At 61.8% G+C, this 14,257-nt stretch overlaps 1 protein-coding gene across 1 annotated transcript in view; it reads left to right on the top strand.

Annotated features, from left to right (window-relative positions):
* C10H1orf94 (chromosome 10 C1orf94 homolog) overlaps positions 1–12,144 on the top strand; it is a 34,278-nt gene extending 22,134 nt beyond the window's left edge. Inside the window, exons 5-7 of the mRNA XM_025992296.2 lie at positions 4,586–4,663; positions 7,708–7,904; positions 11,776–12,144. Of these exons, the coding sequence (XP_025848081.2) occupies positions 4,586–4,663; positions 7,708–7,904; positions 11,776–11,851 (351 nt within the window). The 3' untranslated portion in view covers positions 11,852–12,144. The remainder of the gene's footprint in view (positions 1–4,585; positions 4,664–7,707; positions 7,905–11,775) is intronic.
* Positions 12,145–14,257: the final 2,113 nt, after the last annotated feature.

The raw sequence follows: 14,257 nt of genomic DNA, 5'->3' as shown, positions 1-14,257 counted from the left end.
GCTCCCTGGGCTCTTGGCACAGAGTGATGGCTGCTCCTTGGGCTCCCAGCACAGGGCAATGGCTGGTCCTTGGGCCCCGGTGATGGGTGGTCCTTGGGCTCTGGGAACAGGGTGATGGTGGTTCTTGGGCTCCCTGGGCTCCCGACACAGGGTGATGGCTGCTCCTTGGGCTCCTGGCATAGGGTGACGGGTGGTCTTTGGGCTCCGGGAACAGGGTGGTAGGTGGTCCTTGGGCTCCTGGGCTCCCAGCACAGGGCGATGGCTGCTCCTTGGGGTCCCAGCACAGGGCAATGCTGGTCCTTGGGCTCTGGGCATAGGGTGACGGGTGGTCCTTGGGCTCCAGGAACAGGGTGATGGTGGTTCTTGGGCTCCCTGGGCTGCTAGCACAGAGTGATGGCTGCTCCTTGGGCTCCCGGTATAGGGTGATGGCTGTTCCTTGGGTTCCTGGCACAGGGCAATGGCTGGTCCTTGGGCTCTGGGCATAGGGTGATGGGTGGTCCTTGGGCTCCGGGAATAGGGTGATGGGTGGTCCTTGGGCTCTAGGAACAGAGCAAGGGCTGGTTCTTGGGCTGCTTGGGCTCCTGGCACAGGGTGATGGCTGCTCCTTGGGCTCCCGGCATAGGGTGATGGGTGGTCCTTGGGCTCCAGGAACAGAGCAAGGGCTGGTTCTTGGGCTGCTTAGGCTCCAGGAACAGGGTGATGGTGGTCTTTGGGCTCCCTGGGCTCCCAGCACAGGGCGATGGCTGCTCTTTGGGCTCCTGGCACAGGGTGATGGCTGACCCTTAGGCTCCCTGGGCTCCTGGCACAGGGTGATGGCTTGTTTGGGCTCCTGGTACAGGGCAATGGCTGGTCTTGGGCCCCCAGCACAGGGTGATGGCTGGCCCTTGGGCTCCCTGGGCTCCCAGCACAGGGTGGTGTCTGTTCCTTGGACTCCCGGCGCAGGGTGACAGCTGGTCCTTGGGCTCCCAGCGTAGGCTGATGGCCTTGTCCTCATTTCTGATCCACCTGCTAGGACTTCCTTTAGAGTTGGATGATGTGTGTCCTAGAGCAGTCAGGACAGTCCCAGTTTAGTTTTTATCCCAGCATAATTATCAAAAGCACCCCCCCTTTCACCGTCCGGCGTCCTGGTGCAGATGCCAAACTACGTGGCCACCTTATTTCAGATGTAATAGCATCTGAGGAGCCTTAGCTGGTCTCAGTGCACATTCTCAGCCTTGGGCTCTACACTCCGGGGGCATCCGTGACCAGACACAAAGGGATGGTGAAACACGAGTAGCAGGGCTGGAAATTCTACTCACGGAGCTTCCTTATGCAGGAAAACCGAGTTTCTATAGTTTGTCTATTTAAAGTCGGTCTCCCTTACGAGCTGCCTCCTGCTGGGCGGAAGGAGGGGAAAAAATCAAATCAACGTCCACTCTGGTTTAAGCCTTAGTCCAACTCAATGGCTTCAGCAGGCCCTTCGGGTGGTGTTCTGTTTCTCCAGGAGAGGGGGGCTCAGCATCTGGGGTCCCCTGGCCTCTGCCCCGGCTCCTCTCCAGAATGGCACACAGGTGTGCGGGCCGGACACCCCAACCTGTACAGCCGGGTCCTCGGGAGCCTGCTGCCCTGCTGGCCCGGCAAGGCCTGGAGAAGACAATACACCTGCAATCCACAGTCGCTCCTCTGTGTTCCTGCCCCTGCCGCTGTTCTGGGGGCCCTGGGTCACCTCCTCTTCTACAACCGGGCGGCAAAGCCTGCAGCCCAGAAGCCCCGTGCGCAGAGGGTGGATCTTCTCGACCCCATACAGAGCCTCTCTGAGCTGATCCACCAGACTTAGCCATCCGGGAGCGTAAACAGAAGCTAAGGGAGTTGAGCAGAGCCTCCCTCTCTCTCCCTCTCATGTTTTGTTCCAAGCCTTTTTGTTAGTTTGTTTGCTAAAAAGGATGAGCGCCCTCCCTCACCTTCTGCAGGACAGAAAGCCTCCCCGTGGGGCTGTAAGGAAGCCTGACGGACAGACGGGGAGGCCGGAGTGCGTCCGTCCCGAATCTGTCCCGCCCTTACCCGGGTCCTCAGAGAAGTGCCCTCGTCCATCTGCCACCCTCTCCTCTCACACTCCTTGCTCCTGTGTTTCTGCGTCTGCCCCTTTGCTCTTCGGTCCTTTATTCACCTCCTAGCCGCCGACACGTCCCTTCTTCTTATGCACCTGTTGACTCATTCGCTTAAGCAATTTTAAGAACCTTGGCTCCGCCCTGGCCACAGGCCGGGCACTGGCGAGGTGAGGGCGTTCGGAGAGGACGCTCAGCGCCCGGCGCACGTTGGGTGCAGATCAGAGCCGGGCGCTGCGTGCACCCCACCTCTGGAAGAGAAGCGAGTGTAGGATTTTGTGCAGTGTGAACCGATCCACTCTCGGTGTGCTCGGGGCTCAGCGTGTGAAGCCGTTCACGATGGCTCCGTCCACTGCTTGTGACTTGGCTTTGCAGAGGGAGTGAGGCTTCAACGTATCTGGGCACAAAGGCTGCCCCCTGACACCTCCCAGGCTGTGATGGAGACCAGGGCAGTTTACCTCCTCCCAGCGTCTAGTGATTTCATCATCCAGCTTCGGGATGGCTCATCGGGAGGCCTGACACAATAAGAAGAAGGCAGGTTTTGGAATTGGCAGACCTGGCCTTACAGAAATCCACTGCTTTCAAGCTGTGTGGCCGTGGGCAAGCCGAAGTCCGCTAAATGCCCCGAGCCCTGGTTTCCTCACCTGTGAAATGGGCTCATAACAATCAGCAGCAGCCTCTACCTGACTCGGCTGTAAGGCTAATGGAGTCCGTGGGTGAGAAAGGCCTTTGAGAAACCTAAAGTAGGATGCAGACATTGGTTTTTATTATCATTCAACCCTGATCTTCCTAGGAAACGGGGTCAGGGAGCTCTGCAGACCTTGAGCAGACAGAGAGGAGAAACAGGGAGCAGTCGCTCCTCGCCCCTTTTCATGTGTGGCGTCAGGAATAAAGATGAGGGCCCAAATCCAATTTACTCAGAGCTCCCCTGTGGAGTGACGTGGAGCCACGGAAGACTAAGTCTGCAGCGCCAAGTAGCCCCCGAGGTGGCAGGGCCGCTGGGCCTGGAGGAGCGTGGCGCCCGGCCAAGGAGGGAAGCTGGAAAGAGGCGCTGACCTCAGGCAAAAAAAAAAAAAAAAAGAAGAATGAATGTTTACCTGCCCGTGCCTATGATTTTACAGAATCACAGAATTGCAACTTGAGCAACCGGCAATGTCCTGAGCGCCAGAATGTGCTGCGCGTGTGATAGTCGGCCCGGAGGGAGCAGGGGTGGCGGCTGTTTGTGTCCCACGGAGGCCGGGGGCCTGGGGAGCTGGCCTCGCAGCGCAGCCCCAGCTGATGGGCCGGGAGACGGGTACGCGGACCCCACGTGGGAGCAGGTCGTGTGCCGGGCCAGCCAGGACCGAGCCCTGTGTCCCACTTCGATGTCCAGGCTCCGGCTGAGGCATGAGGAGGGGCATGCAGGGGCCAGGCTGCGGGTGTTGTGGGGGGTGTCCTGGCCGCAGGTGTTCTGGCTGCTGGAAGTAGGAGCCGCCCGACCGAGGGCCGTGTGAGCGGCCTGGGTGCAGCGAGCAAGGGGAGGTTCTGGGATGGAGGGGGAAGGGGGGGTACCCTGCAGGGATGCTGTGGCTTCTCCAAGGAGCCCGAGGGCCCTGAGGAAGCCCCAGGGGCACAGTGTCCGCCGTCAGCACTTTGGTGAGTGGCACAAGCTGAGCCCAGCATCTTGGGGGCAGCGTCTCTGGATTCAGAATCTTCCAGAAACACACACAGGCCCGAGGGGCACTTTGGGCTGCATCCTCGGGGGAAACTGTGGGTTGGCAGTTGGAGGCCGCCCCGGCCGGCAGGGGTGTGATCTGTCCCCAGCCCCCAGAGCGGGTGTGTGTGCACACAGGGGCCCGCGGCCACCCTGCATGGAGCGCTGACCAGAAGCACAACTTCCCATCTGGCTCCGCGGCGGCCGGCGCCTAGAGTGGGGGAGCAGTGGGATCATTAGCAAGATCCTGACTCCACGCCGGGCGCTGCTTGGGGCCCTGGGGACACGCAGACTCCTCTACCTTCCTGCCTGGGCTCGTCAGGAGGTACAGCCCAGGGTGGGTGTGCACGCCTGGACATGGAGCTGTGGACACCTGGGAGCGCCCGTGCCGACGTGCTTACAAGCACGTGGATGGCGACCCACACTCCCGTGCACACACACACACACAGATGTGCATTGACGACCACGTCATGGGGCAGGATGGAGTTTGGGGCAAGGCCCTTAGGTCTACAGAACTCGCCCCTTCGCGGGCCTCACGGTGGGGACGCAGGTAAATCTGTAGCCGTGGGGAGAGAGGCGCAGAGATGCGAGGGGCCTTCCTGAGGTGACGGGCCTCCCAGAGGGCAGAGCTGGGACTCTCGAGGTGGGGGGGGGGCCACAGAGAAGGCTCCGCCCGGCGGCTATGGGAGCTGCTCCGCAGGCCTCGGGCCCGAGCCGTGCTTGCCCAGCGTGCAGCTGTCCCCCTGCCCCGGCCGCGGGCCCTGGAGCGGCGTGGGGCCGGCCGTGCTGAGCGCGCCTCTCTCCGCAGGGCCTGTACCCACCGCGCGCAGCCAGGATGCCCTGTCAGCAGCCCCCGCAGCCCCCGCTGGGCTGCTCCTCCAGGCAGGTGAGTAGGCCGCGTCCCCAGCCCTGCCCGGCTCCACATGACCTTGCGCCCAGAGGGCACTGTGTCCTGCGACGGGCCCGCGGGCCACTCTCCGTGCTCGCCGCCTGCCCTGGGCCCCCCATCGATGGCGTCCCTGGGGCTCGCGGCTGCCCCTTGGAGCCCCCCCGCCCCCGTGCCCACCTGTGTCGGGGCTCCACCCACGCGAACGTCCCAGCCCCCCAGGGGGCGGCTTGGCGCTCACGGCACGGGGCCTAGGGAGACGGAGGCCTTGTCAGGGTCACCGAGTCACCGTAGGAACCAGCTTGTGCGGTGGCCACCGGCGGCCTCGGCATTTCAGGGACTTCCAATAATAAATGAGAGGTTTTCAGCCACAGCTCCCTGGGCTGGTTGTGCTGGGCTGGTATTGGGTTCGAGGCTGTGTCATGTGTCCCCCCCTCGGGGAGCTTGCTGGACCCACGGCAGCTGTTGCTCCTGCCATGTAGACAGGAGTGTGTGTGTGTGGGGGGGGGGGGAGCAGAGCGCCTGCTGCTGGGGCCTGGGCTTGGGGCTAGCGCCTGGCAACTGGCACCTACCTTCCGTGGCCCAGGAAAGCCGCACGGTGTGGCCCAGCTGCGGCCGGCTGCAGAGTCACCCCCTTTCCCGTCAGCGTGTCATTCAAATACAAGCCGTCTGGTCACACCGAAGTCACAGGCAGGCCGCAGAGGCAGTCCCGGTGCATGTGGGCCCCAAGTAGCGCCCGGGCCGGAAGCGCAATAAAAATCAAATTACTGGCTGGTTCATCTGCAACTGAGACTTGATCGCACGCGCGTCTTGTCTGTGGGCTGCTCGGCCGAGTGCCCCCCCCCCCACGTCCAGCAGTGGACTCCAGCTCGGAAACTGCAGGATGGGGGGCGGCCTCGGGTCCGGCTGTGGGACCCCAGCCAGCGTGGCTCCACCGCGGGTGGACAGACCCCCACACTCAGACTCACTGTCTGGGGGCCTCTTCCTGCCCGGCAGGGAGCAAACCGCACCTCTGACCTGAGCTGTGTTGGAATGTTCCAGAAAGCAGAGAAGAGCCCGGAGGCCCGGGGCTGCTCGTGTCACAGTGGGGGCTCTGCGTCCTCGGGGAGCGCAGAGCTGAGGCCCAGCCTGGCCCGGGGAGCCTCAGCGGGCACCCCTACCTGGCCCACAGAGAGTGACCCCGGCTCGGGGAAGGGGGGGGGCCGACAGCCCCACGCAGGTGCCCGCGTCTGTCTGAGAAAGCGCTGGAGGCCCTTGGTTCCAAACAGAGACAAACCACCCCGGAGAGGTGGTCCCGTCGCCGGTTCCCGCAGGGTCCTTCCGGCCGAATCTATCTACACACACTTTACATGAATGTGGCTTTCCGGGCACGCGGCTCTGTCACTGCCGTTGCCGGCGAAGCGCATCCTGGAGATGATTCCAGAGCTGTGCGCGCTGTGTCACGGGGTTCACCCGCCGTGTGCGGTTGGGGACATGTCCCCCAGGAGGCCCGCGGGAGCCCCCAGGCATCCCCCTGTGCAGGCCTTGGACCGTCCCACTCCCAGGAGACCCGGTGGGGGGCCTCCCTGCACGTCCGCCAAGGCACCTGTCCCCGGGGGGGAGGGCATCCTGGCCTCTCTCTGTGAGTTCTTGGCTCTTTGTCACGGTCCGCGTGTCATCTTGGGCGTTTGGGGGCCCACGTCCAGCATCCGCGAGTCCTACCTGCAGCCTGGTGTAGGAGGGGGCTCAGCGGGAGCAAGCACACAGGCCCCGGGTCCGCGTGGGCCTTAGGGGTCCGACTGCGAGTCACGCCCGTGGAGCCCGTGGAGTGCTTACCTGCAAGGTCCGAGCTCCTGAGCCGCCTCCTCCGTCTCTGGCTCGTGCTCCTGCCGCCCAAGCTCTGGGACTGGAAGGAGAGAAGCCGCACGGGCCTGGCACGGCCTGAGCCCTCTGGAAGCCCCAGCCTTTGTGATCCTTTTTTTTTTTTTTTTTTTAAATTAGAGAAGGATCCGCAGGGTGAGAGAGGGCTGTTGCTGTGCTGGGTCCCCGGGCAGCTTGGATGCTGGACTCTTGCTTTTAAAGACGACGTCCAGAAGTTTCCCTCGCTTTGACTGCAGCTCCCTTCAGCGTGCGGGAGGACGGACGTCACCCCGTACAGGAGAGGGTCTTCTGACGTCCGTAGAATACAGTGCCTGCAACGTAACGAGCTCCCCATCATTGCAGGGATTCGAGCGGACCCCGAGTGGCCTCTTCTTTGCCCTCTCCCCTCTTTTTTGTCTTGCGCTCCTTCATTTAACGCATGTTTATGGAGCAGCTGCTGTGGGCCAGGCCCCATCCCAGGGCCGAGAAGACAACGCTCGATGAGACCGCTGGGGCCCCGGCTCTTGGTGGAGGTCGGATCCGGGGGGCGGGTGGGGGGGTGCTGAGCTCTACGGAGCCTGGATCCCGCTGTACGACGCTGCCGCCGGCCCCGGGCGGCCACCTCAACCCACACCAGTTACAGTGAGCGTGCACCTTCAGCTCCTCGCCCTTCGCGGCAGGCGCAGCTCAAGTGGCCGCAAGTCGCCGCGGGCGGGTGGTGGCCCACGTACGGGGGGGCTGGGTGCCAACATCCCCGCGGAGCCACCCTGTCCCGGACGCCCCGAGGTCGAAGCCAGGGCCGTAGAAATATCAACAGGCCTTTTTTTTTTTTTTTTTTTTTTTAGGTAAAAATGAACGAGGGCTCTCAGGGGCAGCTATTGGCAGGGGATGGGGTGGGGAGGGGAGGGCAGCGCAGAGAATGGAAATAAAGTCCATTTGCTGTTCATCAGGCTGCTGTCGGCCGACTCGGTGTCCGTGCCGTGGAGGGAGTGTTCGCCCTCCTGCCAACGGGGAAACTGAGGCCTGGGTGACCTGGGCACCTTGGCAGCCAGGCGCAGGGGGGAGGCTTGGGCTTCGCCACAGTCCTCGTGGGGCCTCCCGCACACCCGCCGTGCCGGGGTTAAGGCTGGGGTCCGAGCGAGGCCCTGGAGGTTCGGAAGCAGCGGGCTTTGGTGGACGCGGCCCCTCTTGTCTGTGACCTGCAGGTGACGCCGTACAGCCCACAGCAGGTGGGACAGCAGGTGTTCCGCTCTCCCTACGCCCCCCTGCTGAGCTACATCCCCTTCATCCAGCCCGGCTACCCGCACCCTCAGAGGACACCTCCAAAGCTGTGCAGCCATCCCCGCGACCCTTCCCCGATGGCGGGAGACGGGCCACAGTACGTGGTCCCCCAGGCATACGGGTGAGTCCTCAGCCCCCTCCTTGGGCGCACCTCGTTCGCGGGAAGCTGCAGAGCCGGGAGGGGAGTTGCAGGGTCCTGGGGAGGGAGGGGCCCTGGCCTGTCCCCGGCCCTGTGGGCGCCGGAGGGAGCTGGTGCGCAGGCCAGGCTGCTCAGGGCCGCGGGCCCACGGGATCCTAGCCACGCGGCCGTGGACGTGGGCACTCGGCCTGCAGCGGGGCCGGCAGTGGAGCAGGACCCATCTGCCGAGGCCCGTTTGCTGGGCTCCCCGCGGCGCGGGGGACCCTGAGCTCCCTCACAGGCCAGTTGCCCCCACGTCCTGCGGAGGGTGTAGCAGGCCCGGCGGCAGGGGCAGGGCTTCGCAGGTGATGCAAACCTCGACACACACTTTCCACGACGGCTGTTGTCCTAAATGAAAGGACTGGCGGTCGCCCACTTGCATCTGCAAACCTTCAGCTCATATTTGAGGCTGGGAGGAGGGTGGGGCCTGAGGTCCCCCTGGGGACCCCAGTCCCCACACACCCTGGGGAGGCGCGTCTGAGCTTGGGAAACTCCACTGCCGGGATTAGGGACGTCGGTCCCCAGCCTTCCACGTCCCTGCACAGACCCCTGCTGTGGTGCCCCCTGGGCGCCTCCAGACCCTCACCCTCTCAGTCCTGCGTCTTATAGAAGGATGACACGTTAGCGAGAGGTTTCTGTGGTCAGGATGCTTGGGAAGAGCTGAGGGAGACACAGGTGAACGGGTTTCTTACCCATCGGGGCCCTCAGATGGCTTCATTGCCAAAGTGCCTGGGAAATGTTCCTGGGGTGGGGTCGGTGGCCTCACCTGAGCCCCAAATCCACAGCCCATTTTCTTTCTCCTTTTCTCTTTTTCCTCCCTCCTTCCTCCCTCCCCATCTTTTCTGCTTCTCCTACCACAGACGAGGGTGCATGTCATCTGCACCCCCCGCCCCCCAAGCTCTGTGTCGGGTCCTGTGGTTGATGGGAATGTAGCCTGCAGGGGACCCACAGCGGTCGAGGACGAGGTTCCTCCCTTCGGAGTCTGAGTGGCTGAGATGTGGGGAGCATCCTGGGGCCCAGGGCGGTGGCACGACCTGCTGTGGGGGGTGTGTGTGTGGGCCCGCAAGGCCCCAGGGAGCAGCCGTGGGAGGAGGGGAGGGGGGTGCAGCCCTCACACGGACGGACACATGAGGCCGGGGCAGCAGAGGTGCGTGCTTGAAGTATTTGATTTACCCGTAAAAAAGGTGGAAAATAGGATTAGAAAGGGAGGTTGGGTTTGGGTGTTAAAGGCTCTGACTGGGAGGCCCGGGGCCTGCAGCCTGGTGCAGGACGAGCACCACCGTGGGGAAGGAGGGGAGGAGGGTCCCCACCTGGGCCCTGGCTGCGGGCGGAGGCGCTGGGCGCTGGAGGATGGTGCCATGGGGGGGGCGTAGTTGGCAGGGTGGGCAGTGGCCGAAGGGGCTGGGGACGCCAGGGAAGGGGCTCAGCGCAGGCCCGAGTCCCCCAAAAGCATGACTGGTCGTGGGCAGCGCTTCCTGGAGGGAAGGAAGGAGGAGCGAGGCAAAAGGCCTTCCTTGTCTCCTTCACGGGGAGCAATAAGGCAGCAGGAAAGGCAGGCAGGGGCCGGGGGAGGGGAGGACAGAGAATGAGGGAGGGCCACCTCCGGAGCCGGGTCTGAATGAAGCGACAGCATACATAGGGGCGCTGTGCATCAGGGCAGTGGCCCCGAGGTGGGAGCTGGAGGGGGGGGAGTGGCTGCGGGGCAGCAGGGCCTGGGGGCCAGGCCCTGGGGAACTGGTGAAACTTCCCCAGGTGGAGGTGAGGTGGCCTGCACGGAGTCTGCACCAGGAGCGGGGCTCAGGCAGGGGCGCAGGCCGGACCGGCTGCTGTAGGGGGGTAGGGCACGGGGGCGGGGGGCAGAGGAGGAGGCATTTCCTGGAGGATGTGGGGGGAGCAGGGCTGGGGGAAGCACGCAAGGCCATTGGGGGGACGAGGGCATCAGGGATGGCGTGGTGGGGCGACGGGCAGGGGCAGGGGAGAGGCTGGCGGGAGGAGCAGGGCTCCGGGGATGAGGCGGCCCCCCTACCCCTCCTTACCCTCTACCCCTCCTTACCCCCTACCCCGGCTCCCATACCCACCTTGCCCCCCCTATTCCCTCCTCCCCCACTCCCTCTAGTTCCTCCTCTCCCCTCCCTCCCCCTCCTCCTCTCCCCTCCCTCCCCCTTCTCCTCTCCCATCCCTCCTCTCCCCTCCTTCCCCCCTCGCTCCTCCTGTCCCCTTCCCTCCCTCGCCTCTCCCCCGCCCCTCCGTACCCCCTCCCTTCCCACTCACCTTCCCCCCTCCCTGCCCCATCCATTACCACGCAGTTACCTCCCACACATAACAAGCTCGAGGGTGAAAGGAGCACAGGTCCTAGTGGCACAGGCAGCGCCAGTGGGGAGGCTGCTGCCAGCGACCATGCCCCAGGCCAGGGCGCTGGTGCTCTTCCTCCAGGAAGCCCTCCCTGATGCCCCTCGCCCCCAGGACCCCCGGCTCCCTCCGACACTCTGGCGAGTGTCATGTGCAGACCAGGCCCCGGGCAGGTGAGCCCCCCAGAGCATCTCCCCCACCCCCCTGCCGGGTGGCCTGGCTGCGTGGGGACGTGGCATCAGCGGTCGGGCGTGTCCCCAGTGATTCATTACCGATGGTTATTAGGCTGAGCTGCGGGTTCCAGTTTTTGTTTCATAAACCAGCACAGAATCCGGGGCGTCCTGGCCCGACCTGAGTCTCCATCAGTTCCTTTGAGTGTGAGCTTGGGGCAGAGGGAGGAAGGGGTGGGGGCGAGGAGGGGGGCGCCAGCAGAGGCCCCTCCTCGTGCCAGGTCCCGGGCTGCAAACTGGGCGGATATCGTCTCCGCTCTCTTGGGATTTACTTAATGAAAAGCGAATCAAACTAACCCGAAGCCCAGCTTGCCCAGCCCCTCAGGGCGCCGGTTTGTTCCCATCGCTTCTTCCCTCCCCCGCCCTCTCCCCCCCCCCTTTTTTTCTTTTTTCTTTCATTAATTTAGACTGTCTCCTGCTTTGCGCACCAGCCGCAGGAAGGCCCGAGAACCCCGGGGTCAGACTCCGTGTGGCCGGGTGCCCTGCTGCGGTGTGTATAGAGCCTGGCTCCCCTGCGGACGGGACAGGACGATATCCCTGTAGGGCCGTGCGAGTAGCTGGTCCCATGGGGCAAGGTCAGGCCGGGTCATGGGGGAGCCGCCGTTGGGGCCCCCCTGAGGCGTGAGCAGCCCTGGAACCCAGGCAGAGTGGGGGTGGGCGGGTGTCATCTTTCCCCGCGGGAAGGTGCGCCGCTCAAATACGTTCCCTGGAGGGCCTGGCAGGGGTCAGGGTGCTTGGGCTCAGGTGCTAAAATAGGGAACCGGGTTCAGCTTGGCACCCATAAGGGGACAGGCAGCCCCGGGACCGTGCAGACTCTGGGGCTCACCCTGGGACCCGACCCTGAGTCCCGTGATGCTGCGGACCCCCTGGGGGACACACGGGTCTTCCCGGGCAGGTCAAAGGGCCGGCGAGGTGCTCAGGTGCAGACAGGCCCCCTGTTGTGCGGTCCTGGAGATGGGGACAGCGCTGGGCCCAAGGAGGCAGTCCCTGCAGCCCGCTAGGCCCTCCCGGATCTAAGGAAGTGGCCCTGGAAGCTCTTAATTGTCCTCCAGTTGTATCCTTGCAGTATTTTATTTTCCCAGAACCAAAACTTTTTTTTAATGATGCTGAGCATTTAGCCTCCAAACCTGTCACAGCCTTCCCGGTCCCCGACAGCCATAAGACAACACACTTCTCCCAATATCTCCGCCAACCCCAGGAGTCCCGTCATGAGGTCCTTCTTCTTTCTCTTCCAGGTTCGGCTCGACGGCTGGCGGGCCCCTGGTGAACAGCCCCTATTTTTCCTCCAGTGGGAATGGCATAAACTTTTAGATGATCTTCTCTCCTCCCTCCTCTTACCTTAGCCCTCAGATCGGGGCTGAGGGCTCTGGAACTCCGGGTTCTGTAATTGCGTGGCCGGGGGTTTGGAAAACCAAAGTTCCGACCGTGTCACAGACAGAAAACGGCAAGACCGGGCTCATCTCTTGACCACCTGTGTCACACACCCCGCACCCCACACACACGCCTCCCTCGCATCCGTACCCCCGCCCCCTGCTTGACCACATATGCACCTGTATTTAGCTGACATGAGTGATTTTTGTTTCTGTTGTTGTTGGTAAAATAGAAGTAAGATGCTTAATTTTAGAAAGTTTGTATTTTATGATAAAAGTGTGAGCTGCTTGAAACAGAATGTGCCTGTGTATTTTTGTCACGCTTTGTGTCATCTTCACTGCTCATTTCCCCACGCACGACATACAGCATTGACCCAGGACATGACAGGAGACCACGGGCTGGAGCCCTCGTGGCGCTGCTGTCTAAATATGAGCCCCCGGGCCGGGTGGGGGGGAAGGCCATAACCGCCAGGGCTGAGCTGTTCTCTCCTGTGAGAGCTGCTCTCTCCCCACTCATTTCTCAACCTCCGGGTTCATGCATCTTAGGAGCAGACTGAGCAGAGCACCCTCCTCAGGCGGTTGTTTTACAGGAAAAGCCTCTCTTGCATGTGAGATGGGGAAACGTGACCTGGAAATCCATTCCGGAAGTAAGCGTGCCTGTGGTAGACCCCGGCAGGGACAGTGCGCCGGTGCCCAGCTCCGGGCCAGCCTCCAAGCCACATGAGCTGGCACTGCTCACGCATCCATCTCGATCAGCTTTTACCAGCGACTTGACTAAGGGCGTTGGGAGCCTCCTGACCACATGCGTGGAGGACACAAATCTGGGGACAGGAGTCGCCTCGGTGGGGACCGCGCATGTACTGAACTCCCCTGTACCCCTGCAGCTGCCCGGAGCCGGGACAAAGCCAGAGTGGCTCTCCCCATGGTGGTCCCGCCAGCCATCACTGACCAGGGTGGTCCAGGAAGCGACACCCGTGTGCCATCCTTCAGCAGACTCCAACAAGTTCAAATTAAACAGGTTACTGTAAGGACCTACTCTTGGGGGGAAAAAAATGAGCTATGCACAGAAAAGATAGACCGACACTATCAGTTCTAAGTTGCTCTATTGCCGATCTGATTAGTTATGTGACGGCTCACCACCTACCCTGGCTGAGTCCGATCCTGGTAGCAGTGACAGGCTGGGGGCTGGAAATCTCTGATGTCCCAGGACAGGCTGTGGCTCCATGCCCACGAGAGCCTTTCTCCTGCCCTCACATCATGAGGCCATTGGCCTCACTGGCCTCTCCTGGGAACCTGGAAATTAGTTTCTCCTCTAAGTTCTCTTAAGACACAGGCCCCCTTCCTTTATCCATGGTCTAAGTCTGGGATGCTCCCCAAGTTCTTCAGCCCCTGCCCCTAAGGCCGGACCCTGTTTCTAGTATATCTTATTATTTTTTTATCTGACTAACAATCTAGACTCTCCATGGACTCTAAGAAACATTAGTCCCCTAGGATTCTGACAAATTCAGGAGCACTTTTCTTTCCTGAGGGGCTTTCTCACATTGTATCTCCAGGTATGAACCCCAGGCTGGACCGTACCTTACTACTTTCTCTTGATCTCAGGCTTTTCGGAGGCAGGAGAGAGTAAGAGAAAAAAACATTGATTTTTTTTTTTTCTTTGGCCAGACCTGGGTTCTAAGCCACTTTCCAACACTGACCTTGGGTCGAGAACTTAGGCTTTATTAATGGTAATGTTAAGAGTTGAGAGGATTAAAAGATCATGTGGGCTTAATATAGGTTTAATGTCTACTTAATGCAGACTTGTGGTTCTACAATGGTGGAGTGAAGACGTTTCTGTCCCTCTTAAAATTGGCCCTCAAATAGCAAGGAGAGCAAGAAAACCTATGCAAACTCCTTTCTCAGTGAAACTAGGAGAAGCCAGCAACCCCCCTCCCCGCCCCCATCCACTATATACAAAGGCAGAAACGGGATGGAGGAAGAGTAAGCGCCTCAGTGGAGCAGGGGAGGATTGTGCTGACGAGCCCACTGAAGGAGAACGATCAACAAGGAGCAATTTCCTCCTGCCAACTCCTAAAGGTCTCAGGAGGTGCCCGTGCTGGATGCCGTGGAAGGAGATGGTTCAAAGGGAGGCCATGAGGTAAGAGGTAGCTTCTATCCTGGCCCCACACAGTGAGGGGCCACGGGCAGTTCTATAGAAGACAGAAGGCCGGGGAACACTTGGAGAACATGCATAAGGATCGTGGAGCTGAGAGTCCAGGTTGAAAATGGGGATTAAGTGAAATACATGTATACATCCAGTGGCACCGCTAAGTTTTAACCAAGAGGTAGGAGTCTGGAGGGTCCTCTG

The sequence above is a fragment of the Vulpes vulpes genome, chromosome 10, assembly GCF_048418805.1.
Source record: "Vulpes vulpes isolate BD-2025 chromosome 10, VulVul3, whole genome shotgun sequence".
NCBI lineage: Eukaryota > Metazoa > Chordata > Mammalia > Carnivora > Canidae > Vulpes > Vulpes vulpes.
Note: the sequence above shows the minus strand (reverse complement) of the source record. Positions and strands in the feature narration are given on the sequence as shown.